The sequence below is a fragment of the Bos indicus genome, chromosome 6 (assembly GCF_029378745.1).
Source record: "Bos indicus isolate NIAB-ARS_2022 breed Sahiwal x Tharparkar chromosome 6, NIAB-ARS_B.indTharparkar_mat_pri_1.0, whole genome shotgun sequence".
Taxonomy (NCBI): domain Eukaryota; kingdom Metazoa; phylum Chordata; class Mammalia; order Artiodactyla; family Bovidae; genus Bos; species Bos indicus.
Window position 1 is genome coordinate 46,868,388 of NC_091765.1, and position 18,481 is coordinate 46,886,868.

Genomic DNA, 18,481 nt, shown 5'->3' on the forward strand with positions numbered 1-18,481 from the left:
AGTTAGGCTAATTCTGACCTTTGTGGTCAGAACTAGGAGTAGTAAGTGGGGATTACTAGGAGCCAGAGTTTGACTCTGTATGAGAAATAACTCCCCCTAAATTAAACCTGTTCAAAATTTTAACTGGTTTCAATGGGAATTAATGTGTCCCCTATTGCTGAATGTGTTTTAGACTGAGACTGAACAATCATTTGTTAGGACTTACTCTAGATGACCTCTAAAGTCTCTGCCGACACCATGGTTTTGCCTCTGAAAATGTCAGATGAATAAAGCATTCCTGTACTATTTTTCAAAATTTTAAACTCATTTTTCTTCTGTGTTTGCAGCCTGATCTAGTACTGTGTTAGAGATATGGTGTATATATTACAGAACTTCTGTTTTGAACTTAAGCTGTCCAAGTTCTAATTTTTCACTTAGAATGTGACAAGATGTTTAGCACACCAAGTCAGGCTTCAAGTATTTCTTTTAAATGGATGTGTTCTTTTGTATAATTCTTGCCAAAGATTACACTGAATTTATACCATATTCCTACCAATGTTTTTTCCAAATCACATCCTATGATGTAACTTTTGTTAAGTTTAAAGGGAATATATCTATACAAGAGGCACCTTGAAATGCTCACTTATCTTTTAACAAATTTAATATATAGGTTGAAGTTGTTTTAAGAAGGACTTAATCTATTGACTTTCTGAGACCATTAGTTCTTAAACTTGGTTCTGTGATCTGCCTTGTTCTGTTTTTGTAACACATATATTCATAGTCTTAATTTTCAGCTTTATCAGTAGAAAGTTAACCGGATATGTATTGAAAACCTCTTGATTGCTTCTCTAAAGCTATTAAAAAGCACATCATTTCGTTGGTTACCATCACTAAGTCTTTCTGACATTCATGAACAAAGTTGAAGCAAAAATAGCAAAGCTCTCTATTTTTGGTTTTAATCCCCTAAAGTTTACCTAAAAAATAATTCAGTGGGTATACTAATAGAAATGAAATACTTTTTTTTTTTTTTAGGCGTAATCCCTTTTCATGGATTTTCAATGTATGGTAAGTTAGGCTTTAAAATACTCACTGTTTTATTACACTTTAGAAAATTTAAACATGAACCTCACACTTTATATTGCATCACCCACACATTCAACAATGTTACTGTGAACTGTTAAACACTGGGTTTGGTATTTGTTTATATGTCCAAGTAAAATTTTGCTGAGATGATGATTGCTTGTGAAGTTAAACATACCATGAAAATGGTTCTGTGGTTTACCATATTCTAATTCACTAGAAATTAGAAATACACACTGATATTTAGTTTTAATAGCTGTAGAAATTCCTAAACTAATTCCCGTAAGTCTTTTTGAAAAATACTAGATCAGAAAACATGCAAAGGGAAGGACAACACCGAGTGAGCTCCTGATTTCTTCAGACTGGCTGGTGTGCGGAGCAGCAGTCACACTGAAGTGTGCGGGCGTCCTGAAGCACACGTGACACACACGTGTGCAGGTCTGAGTGCCCCAGCACCTTTCTGCCTCACAGGTCTTTGAATGAGGAATGCAGGAAGCGTCACAAAGATAAGCAAGAAGGAGAATGCTCTGTCCCTTAATGCCATTTAATTTTTCATTTATCTGTTTTACATATGAACTTGTTGAAGATTCTTGTCCCAACTATTCCTCCTCCCCAACCTTTAGACTAAACAGAAATATAAAGTTTACCTTTGTAAAAAGAATCAGCAGTAAATTAACACTTTTCTTTGTAAAAAAAAAAAAAAAAAACAAATCCTCGGGTGTTCAGCATCATACCATCATGGTGAATGACATAATATAAAAGTTTTAAAACCAGCATACAACGAAGAGGATTCAGAGTGTCTGGGAATTTTGCACTATGCTTCGCTTGGCTTTATTCTCTTGAGCCATCAAAATTTCATAACATAATACATGTTGTTATAGTGACGTTCCAGCATATTTCTCTTTTATAAATATGTGAGGAATTTCAAATAGAAAACGTAGCAAGGTTAAGAATATAAATTTTTACCTTTAATAATAAAATGTAAGCCCTTTAATCCTTTTATTTTAATAATCCAACTGCAAGCATTTTTCAAGTAAATAGTTTTTAAAAGGTGTACTTGAGCAATTTAGAGAACAGTTAATGATGTCAGGAAGTTTAAATTTTCTAACAGTTCTCAGAGTACAAAATACATCATTGGCTCCTGCCTGTTCACAGATGAAAGAATCATATTGTCAGGTTGGCATCTGATTTTAAAATCTGACTTTCTGACATTCACCTGTGGGCTATCTGGTTGAGCTGACCCACCTGTGCTTAATTGCCACAAACAGTGCAAAAGATAATTTAATTCAAATTAATTAGAGATTGTTATCACACACACAAAAAATTCATTAGAGAAATAAATTCTTAGAATTGTTTTACTTAAAGCCTATGAAAACTATCTAGAAACATATTGGGATATGCCAATGTTGACCAATAGCCTGTTAATCAGAATTTTAATTTTCAAATTACATCAGTTCTAAAAGCTAGCCATAAATCATCTTATATTTTACTCACCTGATGTCAAAAATTAAAAATTTTGAAAGATCCTTTGTGGGACAAAGTAAAAATGAATTGCCTGGATGTCACTTTGTTATTATTTCAATTTAAAAAGAGAGAGATTTTATGTAATTTTAAAACGTTACTTTGAATTTTTAATACCCTTATATGGTTCCATTGTGTTATTCTACTGTTGGGATTATAAAACATTTTATAATTTACTCCCATTAAAAAAAATTTTTAATGGCAGTTTTTACATGTGCATATATTCCCTTTCCAACATGAAAAAAGAATATATATGATTTTAAACTTGAATGAATATTATTACTATAAAATATTTATCCTTTGTGTTTGTGAACTTACTTTTCAATTATAGTAGTTCTGCAATGTTATCAATCAATTTTTCTTGTTCTTTCAGTTGCACCACTTTGTTTTCTATACCATGAACCTTCCAAACTGTATCAGATATTCCGTGAGATGTATGTGCGTTTTTTCTTCAGGCTTCATTCCATCTCTTCTCATCCTTCTGTAAGTTCATAAAAAATTGGATCAAACCAGACTCTGATTTGTTCTTTTTTACCTTAAGAAAAACAAATTGTCAAGCATCACTTTCCTATGGAAAAAATGAAAGAATAAATTGATACTTAAATAGTTTTAGTAATAATGACAAGAAAAAGTCCTTTATCACTTGCATTTAAATTATCTTTTATATGTTGAAAGAATAAGCATAGCAATGTCTGTATTGTTTTCTTTGACAAAGATGGCTACGTTTTTGAACATTGGTTTCCTCATCTCTGAAATGAGGTTAATGCTGAGTTTCTGTGGTGCTGTAAAGAAGAGTATGAAGCACTTGGGTAGTACTTGGCTCGTGGCAGGTGTTCAGTAAATAGGTGGCTGTTGTTTTTATTGTCATTATGATCATCATCATCATCTTTGTTAATGAAAATTAAACATTTATTTGTCCCTTATTTTTCAATATCATGTTTGACTAATTATCCTTTATCAAACTAGATATTTTCTTTGTGTTTATTCAATAGATGGCTCCTTGGCCTTAACAAGAAATTCAAGGAGAAGCATATTGGGAGTTGAATATTCGTATCTGTTTTATTTTGGCCCATCCTTTATCGTATCTTCCCCCCCCACTCCTACCCCCCTTAACCTGAGTAAAAACAAGTATTTATTTCAGTTATACTTTTTCTGTTTTGGGGCCTGCTTTGGTCTGCTTGTCAGTAACTTGATTGACACTCCCAAAGAAACATTAAAATTGGAATGTGTCAGGGCTACCAAGTTTCCTGAAAGAGAAGATTGTCACACTGCTACTCAACTAAATAGCAGTTCATCATACTTCCTCCCCATTTTAATCCTGTGTATTCCTAGTCCACCTTCCTCTGTCTCTAGTGTTGCTCTCAAACATTGCTGATGACAGCTGGCAAGTAACGGAAATCCAGGATGTCACAGATGAGCAAATGAAGTGCTACCAAATTATCATGGGTCTCTTCTCTCTGAGATAACGATTTAGTGTCTATATTGCAATAATGTTTAATCTAGGATAACCAAAAATATATTAATAATTCTCTTTTCTAATCAGTCATACTTAGCATCAGATTTCTTACTCTCATGTTTTATTTTCACACTTTAGACTTAAAAAAAAAATTTTTTTTTTAATTTTTAAAACTCTGGCTATTCCTTCTGTGCCTCCATGCTGACCCTAAGCTGTCCTCTTCCAGCTGACTGACTGGGACAGCCCTGCCTCTGCCCTTTCTTTATTCAGTGAAATAAAGACTTACAGGCAGTCATCTCCTTTTCTGGCTTGCAGCCAGACTGAACTGTTTAGAACCACGACAGCCTTACTTCTTTAGAAACTCAAAAAGAGGATTAGAACTTTCTTACAAAGAACAACCCTGAGGAATGCTAAACTGCAAGAAAGACTTTATTCAGAGTTGTCAAGTAATTAATGCACTTGAAAACCCATCTGCTTTGTACTCTACAATGCCCTTTTAAAAAAAGTAGATTTCAGTTTTTTAAAAACCATCCTTATACTCAGTAATCAAACATTCTTGTTTGATGACTTCCTGACAGAAATTTCAAGCAGTCAATCTTTCCCTGGGGATGGTTTTCGATGAAAGAATAAAAAAAGCAGGAAATATTTTCCCTGGTGGGTGAGGCAGCTGAAAGAAAGGAGCGTATGGAGGAAGAAAGTACGGGTGTGGCTACAGCACTAGAGAAATACCTGGAAATTGGACTGCATCCAGAAAAAACTAATTTTGCTGAGCCTAAGTGATAATGTATGACTTACAGAGTAGCAGGCTTTCTAGAAAATGCTGTTTTTCTTGAATTCTGAACATTACTATATGCCAGCTTATGCAGGGAGCCTCATTGTTAAAAAGTAGGCTCCTTGGCATATTTATAAGAGTGAATATCCATAAAGAGGGATAAACTTATTTTTAATGTATTAGAGCTCATTGGTGCATTTCCTGTCTTTGGTTCTTAAACAATACTGATACTGATCATCTTTTTCTCATTTCTGTTTGAGTAATTTGATGGCAGAGTTCATTTTTAAATACTAAGCTATGCATTTCTCTTGTGACTTATTGTATCCAGGGTATTGTGTCACTCTGTCTGCTGTTTGAAACTCTTCTGCAAACTTATCTCCCCCAACTCTTTTATCATCTGCGAGAAATTGGGGCTCAACCGTGAGTATTTTTCTCTCCTAATTGAAGAATAGATTGATATCAGAAGGCTCTTTTTAATCATCAAAGATGCAGTGATTTTTTTCAGAGAAGTTAACATTTTCCCCAATAAAACAATAATTGCTGCTGCTGCTAAGTCACTTCAGTCATGTCCGACTCTGTGTGACCCCATGGACTGCAGCCTACCAGGCTCCTCTGTCCATGGGATTTTCTAGGCAAGAGTACTGGAGTGGGTTGCCATTGCCTTCTCCGAGAAAGAGGTGCAGAGTAGTTGGTTTAACACAATGAGGTGCTGGCAAACTTTTAGAATCTAATACGTAGGGTAAAGGAGTGACCTAATTATATGCAAATTAAAAAATTCAGTCTTAAAGTCTGAGAAATTGACAGAAGCAGCCTGTATGTGCAGGCCTTTCTGTCCCTGGGATTCTCCAGGCAAGAATACTGGAGTGGGTTGCCATTTCCTTCTCCAAAACAATAATTATCAAGTAGTAAGAATTATAACTCAACATTGTGCCAAAAATTCTTGGAAGACTTACCAAAATCCTGATAAATTCTTATTTGCTTGGATTTTTGTGCTTGGTACAAGAATCACCAGACAACTAATTCCAGTTCATAGTGAAAGATGGTGACCAAACTGAGGTAAAAATCTGTGGAAACAAATACTACCTGAGAAATATGATGATACTAAAATTGTCAATTTAGGCCAGATTTATCAGAAGACAACTTTGAAAGCCAGATCAGTTAAAGTTTGCCATCTTTCACTAAGTGAAAACTAAATCAGTTATCTACTAATGGTTGTACACTGTGATTTTTCCTTGCAAAAGCTTGAATTTTTGTTTATTTATCTCAGTATGAGTTATCAGTAAATATCCCGGTACGAGTTACCAGTGAATAGGTCGGGTACCTGTGGACCTCATTATTATTGGTTCTCTTTTCTCTTTTTCAATTAACAATGTCCATGGCAACAGAAATTTCCAAATGATTTACCACTGTTTTGTTATTGTCTTCCTCTTTGTGTACCTCATATCATTTATTGATAATACCTGACAATCTTTCTTTTATAGCCAATAAAAAATAGAATTCTGTTAATAATTATTATTATAAAACAAAATTGTGGCAGAAATATATTACACATGTATTTTTTTCTTGTGGTAAACTGACTTCATTTTTTATTATTGTGAAATGAATATTTGTATATATCTATGCTTTTCTGTAGACATTTAGTTAATTGTTATAACTAAAATCCTGATATTTTCCTAGTCTATTCATATACTTTAATCATTAAAAGGAACAAATTTATTTCAATAAATTATGGTAAACATCAAAATTCTAATGAAAGGAAAGTGTAAAAATTCAGTTGTCAGGCTAGAAATCAATTATTAAAAGACTTTCATGAATTAAAAAAAAAAAAAAAGACTTTCATGAATTAAAACTAATGCTATTGGAAAGTTTTAATTAGAATTTAATTTTTTTTACTAGATATAGGACGTTTCAGGATATCTCCTTCTACTTGAGTACTTTGTGCATTTTATCTAAGTTATATGTATGGACATAAACTATTCATAATATTCCATAATTATTCTTAATTAGCCTTTTACTATCTTTAAAATCAGAGTGCCACTGCCTGTCTCATTCCTGAGATTGATGTTTGTATCTTGTGTTTCTTGATTATTCTGGTCAGAGGCTTATTTATTTTATTCTTTGAGAAAATCAGTTTTGGTTTCATTGATTTTCTGTTTTTCTATTTTCAGTTTCATTGATCTATCCTCTTTAATTTGTTTTTTCCTTCTGGGTGCTTGTTTTTGCTTTGTTTTGCTCATCTTTCTGCTTGCTTAAGGTGAAATTTAGAGAATTGATTTCAGATATTTCTTTCCTAACATAAGCAATAGTAATGTTATAAATTTCCCTCAAAGCCCTGCTTTACCTCCACTCAACAAATTTTGACATTTTATGTTTCTACTTTCATTCAATCAAAATGTTTCTTAATTTCTCTTGTGACTTCCTGTTTGACCATAGTTTATATAAAAGTACATTGTTTAATTTCCAAATATTTGAAAAAAATGTGATATCTTTCTGTTATTGATTTCTATGTTAATTCTATTACAATTAGACAATGTGCTTCTTAAGATTTTAGTTCTTTTAAATGTTGTAGTTTGTTTTATGACCCAGAATATGAGCTACCTTGATGAATCTTTCATGTATACTTGAAAAGAATTCATTTCCCACTAGCATTGAGCAGAATGTCTATGTGTTAATAAAGTCAAGTTTTTTTTATAATGTTCAAGACGTCTCACTGTTAATTTTCTGTCTACTATTTCTATTGATTATTGAGAAAGAAGTGTTAGAGTCTCCAATTATAACTGGGAATTTGTCTTTTTGTTTCTACGTTGCTATATATATATTTATTTCATGTATTTGACACTGTTTTTAGGAGAATTGATCTGTTTATCATTATGTAATGTCTTTTCCTAGTAATAAATCTATGTCTGATACAGCCATTCCAGCTTTCTTTTTATTAAAATTCATATAGTGTATTCTTTTCTGTCCTTCTACTTTTAGTGTATTGATTATCTTTATTGTATTATCTTTAGTGTACTGATGTCTTTACTTCTTGGGCTTCCCTTGTGGCTCACCTGGTAAAGAATCTGCCTGCAATGTGGGAGACCTGGGTTTGATGTCTGATTTGGGAAGATCCCCTGGAGAAGGGAAAGGCTACCCACTCCAGTACTATGGCCTGGAGAATTCCATGGACTACAGTCCATGGGGTAGCAAAGAGTTGGACACAACTGAACTATGTCTGATATAGCCATTCCAGCTTTCTTTTTATTAGAATTTGTATCGTGTATTCTTTTCTGTCCTACTTTTAGTATATTGATTATCAGTGTCTCTACTTTTCAGGTGGCTTTCTTATCAAAAGTATATTCAGGTCTTTCATTGTGGCAGTTTATCTTTAATTGGTGTGTTTATTCCATTTATATTTAATGTAATTGATATTGGGATAAAATAATAACAGTTGATACCATTTACTATTTTGATAGACTTTTTTGTTTGTTCCATGTGCTCTTTATTCTTTTTTTTCCTCTTTTCCTGCCTACTTTTGAATATTTTTTATTCCATTTTTATCTCCAGTATTGAGTTATTATTTATACCTTTTAAAAAATATTTGTTGATAATGTCTGTCTTAGTTCAGTCTGGTACAACGTATTACTATAAACTGTATGGCTTGTAAACAACAGAAATTTATTTCTCACACTTCTGGAGACTGGACGTGTAAGATCAAGTTGATAGTATGGTCGAGTTCTAGAGAGGACCTTCTTATAGGTTGCAGACTGCTGACTTCTCATTGTATCCTCATGTGATGGAGAGCAAAGAGGGAAAACAAGCTGTCACATGACTTTATGAAATCACTAATCCCAATCATGAGAACCCACTTCGTCTTCAGTTCAGTTCAGTTCAGTTGCTCAGTCGTGTCCAACTCTGCAACCCCATGAATCACAGCACGCCAGGCCTCCCTGTCCATCACCAACTCCTGGAGTTCACCCAAACTCATGTCCATAGAGTCAGTGATGCCATCCAGCCATCTCATCCTCAGTTGTCCCCTTCTCCTCCTGCCCCCAATCCCTCCCAACATCAGAGTCTTTTCCAGTGAGTCAACTCTTCACATGAGGTGGCCAAAGTATTGGAGTTTCAGCTTCAGCATCATTCCTTCCAATGAACACCCAGGACTGATCTCCTTTAGGATGGACTGGCTGGATCTCCTTGCAGTCCAAGGGACTCTCAAGAGTCTTCCCCAACACCACAGTTTAAAAGCATCAATTCTTCGTCTCTCAGCTTTCTTCACAGTCCAACCCTCACATCCATACATGACTACTGGAAAAACCATAGCCTAGACTAGACGGACCTTTGCTGGCAAAGTAGTGTCTCTGCTTTTGAATATGCTATCTAGGTTGGTCTAACTTTCCTTCCAAGGAGTGTCTTTTAATTTCATGGCTGCAATCACCATCTGCAGTGATTTTGGAGCCCCCAAAAATAAAGTCAGTCACTGTTTCCACCGTTTCCCCATCTATTTGCCATGAAGTGATGGGACCAGATGCCATGATCTTCGTTTTCTGAATGTTGAGCTTTAAGCCAACTTTTTCACTCTCCTCTTTCACTTTCGTCAAGAAGTTGTTTAGTTCCTCTTCACTTTCTGCCATCTAATCCTAATTAGCTTCCAAGGGCCACATCTCTTTGCTAATACTATCACATTGCAGGTAGTTTCAGTGAATTTGAGGTAGGGGTGGGGACACAAGCATTCAGGCTATGACAGTGCCTTGGGCTTCCGTGATGGCTCAGCAGGTAAAGAATTCGCCTGCAGTGCAGGAGACATGGGTTTGACCCCTGGGTCAGGAATATCCCCTGGAGAAGGAAATGGCAACACACTCCAGTATTCTTGCCTGGGAAATCCAATAGCATTATCACTAAAAAAATGTACATGCCTTAATTAAAAAATACTTTATGCAGGATTTACAATATACATCTTTAATCTATCACATTCTAGTTTCAAATAAACTCCAGGCCTGGAGGGCTTCACAGACAAATTCAACCAAACATTTCAGGGAGAAATAATACCAGTTATTTTTTTTCTCTGAGTGCTATCAAGGTCTTTGTCTTTGTTTCTCAACAGTTTATGATATATCTGGACATGGATTTCTTGGGTTTATCCTGTTCAGGGTTTGTTGAACATCTTGAATTTGAGGGTTATTTCTTTTGTCAAATTTAGGAAGTTTTCAACCATTATTTCTTTTTTTAGGTTTCATCTTTTTTTCCCCCAAACTTTAAACTTTTTATTTCGTATTAGGGTATATCCAGTTAACAATGTTGTGGTAGTTTCCGGTGAACAGTGAAGGGACTCAGCCATACATATACATGTGTCCATTCTCCCTCAACCATTATTTCTTCAGTTTTTTTTTCCTGTACCACTCACATTCATCTTTTCTTCTGGAACACAAATATTAAAACTTTTGGTCTTATCCCACAGGTTTCTAAAGCTCTTTTCATTTTATTTTCAATTTTTTAAATTCTGTAGTTCAGATTGGACACTTCCTATTGACTTATACTTAAATTCACTGGCTCTCTCATTGTTTATTTCCATTTTGCTGTTGGATTCATCCAGTGAGGGTTGCTTTGTTGTTGTTATCGTTTTTGTATTTTTTAGTTCTCAAATTTCTATTTGGTTTTAACAAAACTCAGAATTGTACATTAATAAAAGCAAATTCCACTGTATATAAATTCTGCATCAATAAGCTTTATTTCTAAGAAACTGATTCTGTGCTAGATACACTAGCACATATATCTAGTGGGAGCGGGGAGGCACGGTATGTGGTACTGTTGGCCTAATAAGACACTATGAGAGATCCATAAAATGAAACTAGTTGAAGTTAATAATTTAGACTTAAAAGTGAAATTGTTTTCTTTGGGGCACGCTGCATGCCTGTGGGATCTTAGTTCTCAGACCAGGGATGGAACCTAGGTCCCCTTCAGTGGAAGCATGGAGTCCTACTGGCATGCCAGGGAATTAGTGAACTTTTAAAATTTAAAACATTCACTGGCCAAAAGTTTTTTTGGCATCTATAAACTAATATTCTAAAACCAACCAAGAAACTTGACTTATAATACTACTGCCTACATGTGCTTTGTTATATTAGAGCAATAGTTATATAATATTGAGGAATTTCTGAAACTTGGGGGTCCTTTTTCAATCTTAGGAAAATTAATATGACATCAACAAAGGCAATCTCTGGATCCCAGTTTCTCTTTTAAGAAAAAGTACTGGTATTTATATAATATTATGACAGTTTTAACAAAGAATTTGGCTAAAACCTCTCAGGGGCAGTCAACTGATATTTAATTGCTAATAGATAGTAGAGAAATGTGAGAGAGTATTTTATCTCTTCAGGCACCAAAGCTGGGTTTGTTTCCTGATCCTAGAGATAAAATATTATTGTAACATAACCTTGTTATGAAACAGTAGGATCTCATACTTCTTAGGATTTTTGGGGTTTTTTTTTTTTTTTTTCACAAAATAGAATTTAATTGAATTTTCTTGCTGATCTTTCAGAGTTCTGATGACCTCCTTTTTAAAACTAAAGGGTTGAAATCAGAAATCTATTTCTAAGTTCCCTTATAGCTTTTCTATTTTATTTTTATTTTGCTAAGTTGCTTCAGTCATGTCTGACTCTTTGCAACCCCATGGACTGTAGCCTACCAGGCTTTTCTGTCCATGGGATTCTCCAGGCAAGAATACTGCAGTGGGTTGCCATTTCCTTCTCCAGGGGATCTTCCCAACCCAGGGATCAAACCCATATCTCTTATGTCTCCTGCATTGGCAAGTGGGTTCTTTACCACTAGCACCTGGGAAACCCCTTATAGCTTTAAAACTATTTTTCCTTGTCTTTTTTGTATCCTTAGTAGCCATTTGAGTGAAATCTAGGAATATAATTTATTGAATTGGAAAAATATGCAGCTATAAGTATTTATTTAAGTGTCTTGAATAAAAATTCAAATAATCTTGGCTTGCCTGGAACTGTTGAAACTATAAGATCACCTCATTGATAGCTAATTAGTACATACCCTGAAAAACAAAATGTAGAAGTGAGTTTTCTTTTTTTTTTTTTTTTGTTTTGTTTTGTTTTTTTGCAGTTTTTTGTTTTTTTGAGTTTTCTAAAGAATGAACTACAACATAAAGTAGGGCTCTGAAATATAATTCTTTCTCTTAATACTTTTGAGACCACTAATTTGGGAACTCAGGGTTTCTCAGCTGAATTTTTACAGCTGTATTTAATAGAGTACTTGAGTTTTTTGAAATTTATTTTATTGAAGTATAGTTAATTTACAATGTTGTGGTAATTTCTACTGTATGGCAAAGTGATTGAGTTATACATATATATATTCTTTTTCATATTCTCTCCCATTATGGTCTATCACAGGATATTGAATACAGTTCCCTTTGCTATACAGCAAGACCTCGTTGTTTATGCATTCAGTGTATAACAGTTTGCATCTGCTAATCCTGAGCTCCAATCCATCCTTCTCCTGTTGGCCTTGGCAACCACAAGCCTATTCTCTGTATCTATGAGACTGTTTCTTTTTCGTATATAAGTTCATTTAAGATTCACATTTTAGATTCCACATATAAGTGATATCATATGGTATTTGTCTTTCTCTTTCTGACTTAATTCACTTAGTATAGTAATCTCTAATAATGTTGCTGCAAATGCCATTGTTTTATTTCTTTTTTAAGGCTGAGTAGTATTCCATTGTACATGTGTAGAGTACTTGAGTTTTAAATGACTGTGATTTTTAAAACCCACAAAGGAGTTACTGTCATTGTAACTCGTTGAGATCTTCTGATAATTGCTTTCTGATGAGAAAAAATACCACTGGTAAAATATCTTGTTTTTCTTTGTTTATAGACTTCGCATATCATTTAAATGGATGGTTCGAGCTTTCTCTGGATACTTAGCTACAGATCAACTCTTGCTTTTGTGGGACAGAATCCTAGGATACAACTCTCTGGAAATTCTTGCTGGTAAGAGTAAGTGCTTGTTTATAAAACACATGCTGTTTCTATAGTAAAGCCTTTCTTTTCTTTCTAACATTTACCATCTGTAATTGGAATTGGAATCTACAGTTGTCTGTCATTTCTAATTCATGAACATTTAGTCGATTTATCTGCCTTAGAAGACAAGGACTGATGTTCTGCAATCTAAATACGCCTGAGGAACTGCCCATCACCAGCCTATTCCTAGTCTTTCTTCATTGCTTCCAGGAATGTCAGTTTCCCCTCACCTGTTTCTAGTCCAGCCAGGGCATTTGTTCAGCCTCAGCACCTATGAGGTTTATGCAGTGGAGTGTAGGTCTACTTCCGTTCTTCTCCTGACTCCTCTGATTATCTTGTAGTTCTGTTCTGTGCCCCTTCTCAGCTACTGCCTAAAAGCCAAACCAAGACTGAGCCTCCGTGCATAGTTGAAATCTCTGTCTGTGAGTCATACATAAAGGTTCCCCCTTTTACTTATTCTCTTAAGTCAAAAAAAATTAAACATTTTTTCAGAAAGTCACAAACTCATCTCCATTTAATAATTAAGCAGTTCTTACAACAGATATACACAGAGGGCAACTGTATGATAACACAGCACAGATTTCTTACATTATTTTGCTTCTCTACATGTACAATAGATTCAGTTGTTTCTATCACCAGGATTATCAGGGAATTCAAATAAATTTTGCAGAGTTTTCACATGGGTGGAGAGCTGAAAAGTTGCCAGAGTGCTGGTTCCAGCCTTCTCCAGTTGTGTGATACTGAGCAAATTATTTAAGCTGTGAGAGCCTTTATTTCTTTACCCAGTGACAGCATTGTAAAGTCACCTCTCTGGCCATTTGGAAATAATGCTTAATTGAAGACCCTTTTCCTGGAAAAGATTCTCTAGGTACCATATTAACATATTTTTGAGTGTTGAGAGGTCTAGAGTAATTAGGTGGTATTTTTTAAAGGAAAGTTAAATAATAAAGTGCCATGAAGATAACTGTTGCCCCTGGTGTAATTAGAGTTATCATTTACTAAAGTTTTTAATAACTCCCAGTATCCTTCCATCTCAATTGTTTTTAAAGCCAATACAAATATGAGTTAGGAAAAAAAAAGGTCTGTCATCACCTTTTTGGCTGAATGGCTATGATACATACCATCTAGAGATGGAAGGAATCCTAGAGACCATCAAGTATGCTGCTGCTGCTGCTAAGTCGCTTCAGTCATGTCCGACTCTGTGCAACCCCATAGACAGCAGCCCACCAGGCTCCCCTGTCCCTGGGATTCTCCAGGCAAGAACACTGGAGTGGGTTGCCATTTCCTTCTCCAATGCATGAAAGTGAAAAGTGAAAGTGAAGTCGATCAGTCGTGTCCGACTCTTAGCGACCCCACGGACTGCAGCCTACCAGGCTTCTCCATCCATGGGATTTTCCAGGCAAGAGTACTGGAGTGGGGTGCCATTGCCTTCTCCGGACCATCAAGTATAGCTTCTTTTAAATATTTCTGGCAGGTAATACTTATCCTGTGTTTGAACATTCAGTGTTGGGTAATCCCTGTCTTACTAAGTGGCCTATTTCACTTCTGGATAATATAACTTGTTAAAAGGTACTACTGTTGCATCGGGATCATCATCATGTTTTTTCTATTCCCACCCCCTTCTTTCCCCAAAGTCTTCTATTTTCCAGGCTAAGTAGTCTTGTTTTTTGCTAACATTTCTTGGGTGACAGGATTTTAAGATTTTCCACCAAGTAATTCTTCTGGGTGTTCATAAATTTTGAAGAGCATTGTATTAACATGTAACTTTTTGTATCATTTCAAAAAGATATTAGAGCATGTTAAAGAAATGGGCTAAGTATTACAAAGTACTTTCTAATAATTAGGACCTTCTAAAAGTAGAATGGACTTTTTAACTGTCATCTGAAGGGTTACAAGATTTTCTATCATGAAAGAAATGTTAAACTATAAGACCTCAAAGCTATAAGACCTTAAATTCTTCCAATTTAAATTCTCCCTTTCTGTGACTTATCATGCCCTCAGCAAACTGAAGTAAAAGAGAAATGAATGTTGAGTGCTGCATTTGCTCTAAGCCAGGTACTCTGCTGCATGCTTAATACATTAATAAGTTACTGATACATAGGTAGAATGACAGTCCACACTGTTGAATCCATTCGCTTTCTCAGAGTGTCTTTTAAAAAACCAACAGGGAAGAATTGTAGAACATCTAGAAATGAAATTAGACTGATGGGAGTTCCTTCCTTGGAATTCAAATAAAGAGACATAAGGCAAATAATTGCATGTAGATGCTGGGAAAATTCCATGGACAGTGGAGCCTGGTGGGCTGCACTCCATGGGGTTGCAAAGAGTCAGACATGACTGAGCATGCATGCACACATGTATATAAGTTAGTTTTGATCATTTTATACATTTTTTTCATCTGAGTATATTAGAAAAGAATATTTTGGGACCAACTTTTTTGCTCAAGTGAGTTTATATAATCTTTATAAATATTTTAGTAAATATTACTGGTTTAATCTGTGAACTTATTCGGGCCTTTTGAAGAACAGTTTAAAGCATGGGTATTTTAATGTTCATGATAGAGTTGCTTAAAATTCATGCGAACAATTTAAAAGACCAAAAGTAAGTATTTGAGTTTCTATATTTCATATAAAGCATGAATTCAGTTGAAAATATCCCAAAGTATAGAGCTTTTCTCCTTGGCAAATAAGCCTGCTCTTTGGAAGGGCTGGGCAAACCAAACATGAAGTAGACAGAAAGGAACTTCTGTGATGTGACACCAAGATAAATAAAGGTTATGAGCACATAAGCATTTTGGATGCTGAAGCTAATTAGTAACTACTCTTTTATTCTCCCTCTTATCTACCTTTGGAAAAACTATTTCCCAGCATGTGAAACTCTTTCCTGCTACAGCAAAAAATTTGACCATCCTGTCAAGCTTTCACCAACTCTATTAAATTACACACAAAAAAGGAAATAGTGACCACATCCCTTAGCATATAAAATGTCTCCATTGTCAAATATGTTTCTGGATATTAGAGAACTATAAAGAAGTTGCTTGTCCACAGAAATGGTTTTCTTGGATATTCTTATAAAAATGGAAGCTCAAGGACTTTAAAGTACTTAAATTTTCACCATTCGCAATTAAAGGGTAAATTCTTTGTTCCAGATCTCTTATATCTGTCTTTATATATTAAATAATTCCAGCTGACTTGATTTTTTAAATAAATTTATTCACTTTACCACAACCGTCTTTTTTCCTCCAGAATTTTCCTAACTAGTTCTAATGCTTTTTTGACAAGCTTTCCAAAATCTATTGTCCCCTCAAAAATTACCTGTGCTTCCCAGTCACTCTGCCTCTACCTGGGGAAATTAAGAAACCTGGATCCTGACATCTACTCCCGAGGAACAGCCACCTACCACCATGTACTCCCCAGGAACAGCCATCTAGCCACCTAGCCACCTGATCCTCCAGAGCATGGATCACCATGCACCATCCTCAGTCCATCTCTGGCAAACCATTATTTTTTAAAATTGAAGTATTGTTGATTTACAGTGTTGTGTTAATTTCTACTGTACAATGAAGTGACATGGATATATACATGGATATACATTCTTTTTTATTCTCTTCTCCATTATGGTTTATCCCAAGGGAAAACCATTGTGAGGGTCACAGGAGAAGACAGTTAGGAAAGCACACCAAATTCCATGTCAGGGGTGAGTCATTATTGCTTACCTTCAGTCTCAGAAATTTCATCACACAGTGGTTAAACGCTTGGGCTCTGGGGCCAGAGTTGAGTTTTCTCTCTATTATTTTCTACCTGTATGATTCTGAATATGTCATCCAAACTCACAGTGCCTCAGTTTCTACATTAGTAAAATGGGGCTAACAATAGTAACAAACACAGGGTTGATACGAGAATTAACTGTTCTTATGATTATTATTTCCATACTAGAAATGTATTTTTAACAATTATTTGCATTGTCTATGCAATATACTTAGGAACCAGTCTTCCACATAATTTTAAAGATTCCTTACCATTCATTTCCTAAACTTCAAGGACTTGTTCGGTAGAGAATGCACTACCACTATGGTGATGGAAAAAATAGGAGAAGTGATGTGACCTCTGGGCAGTACCGTTTCCTTATCAGAGTTGCCAGAAGCTCTTACATGAGTCCTTCCATTGTTCATGATGACTCATTCCCTTTCGTAAGGTTTTATGGTAGATTATATAATAAGACATAATGCATATCAGCATTACTGTCTTTTCATATGCATATGACTAATGGGAACAAAAATCTAGATGTTTTCTACTCCGTATATATTATTGACCTTCAAGATAGTCTATAATGGTTTGGTTTATTTCTTTTTTTCAAAGTTTCAACTTATCTTTTCCTATAACCAACATTAATGTAAATGTCAGGATCAATCCCCACACCCCACCCAACAGACATACCCAGTTATGACACTCTAGGAAAGTCAATAAAGTTAACATTTTTAAGGAAAGACATACTTGTTGCCGCATTTTTATATAGATACTGCCTTGATACGTATGAAATATTATCTGATACATTTAAAAATTCAGTCTTCTAACTTTTCAGAAGCCTTTCCATTGCATCAATAAGAAACACCTGCATCAAAATAAATCTTCATAAGGCAGCCATTATATCTACCATTTAAAAACTGTTATAATTGAAGCTGTAGGTACGAAAGAAACAATTTATAAAATGGCTTTTTAAAAACCACTAAAATTTTCATTTTTTCCAAAGAAAATGAAATGCCCTCAGATACTGATCTCCAGAGAAGAAAATTTCCATTCCTCACCAGACCTTAACTGAATGCAGTTGTGTTAAGCACTAGGTCTGAGTTCTCACTGTGGGTTTTGGGTATACCAGTAGATTTGTCAGGCTGATGAGTAGGCCAGCAGTTAAAATAGTGTTCATTCTTTTCCAGTCCTGGCAGCTGCTGTGTTTGCTTTCCGAGCAGTGAACCTGATGGAGGTGACATCACTGGCTGCAGCTGAAGTAAGGATAAGTTTCGCTGAGATGGGATGGAAATAGTTTCTGAGAGATTGCCAGGCTTGGGTACTTCAGTCTCCAATGCATAGGACACACATTACTCAGAGCCTAATTTTTTATCTTGAGTAATGCCTATAAGTTTTAAGCTAAGTAATATTAAATATTCAGAATTCCTTAATTACTTGAAAACAGTGTTCTTGTGAAGGGGTCATAAACAAGGTTATTATGAGAAACCATTATTATTTTTATGGGAAACAAGATACCTAGTAATTTTGATAGAAACTATTGAGGCTTGTGTTGCATTTTCTTATAATTGTTCACATCCATGTGTTATGTTCATAGAACAAAGACACACTAGTTGAAAGAATTAAAGAGCATACATTTGGTTGATACAGTAAAGATACATGGGTTTTGGTTATTTTTAGCAGTGAGTTAATTATTAAAGCTGGTTTCTTTTCAATAGTATAACTTATATCTGAAACATGGTTCAATTAAGTAGTGACTTACAATATTACTCTATTTGTTATCTCTCATAGAAATGCAATTTTATCCTTAAAATAGCTGCCTACATTCTTTGTTTAAAGGGAAGAGGATGTTTATGCATCTTGCAACTGAATAAACATTAATTCCTTCTTAAAATGATTTCCTAAAGTCAGTT

General features: G+C 34.9%; 1 protein-coding gene across 5 annotated transcripts in view; it reads left to right on the forward strand.

The window, feature by feature from the left end:
• The window catches only part of TBC1D19 (TBC1 domain family member 19), a 156,936-nt gene that overhangs the window by 131,656 nt on the left and 6,799 nt on the right, over positions 1-18,481 (forward strand). For all 5 annotated transcript variants that reach the window (XM_019962555.2, XM_070791250.1, XM_070791252.1 and 2 more), the window contains 5 exons: positions 1,012-1,044; positions 2,954-3,063; positions 5,137-5,228; positions 12,680-12,795; positions 17,759-17,829. In XM_019962555.2, the coding sequence (XP_019818114.2) occupies positions 1,012-1,044; positions 2,954-3,063; positions 5,137-5,228; positions 12,680-12,795; positions 17,759-17,829 (422 nt within the window). The remainder of the gene's footprint in view (positions 1-1,011; positions 1,045-2,953; positions 3,064-5,136; positions 5,229-12,679; positions 12,796-17,758; positions 17,830-18,481) is intronic.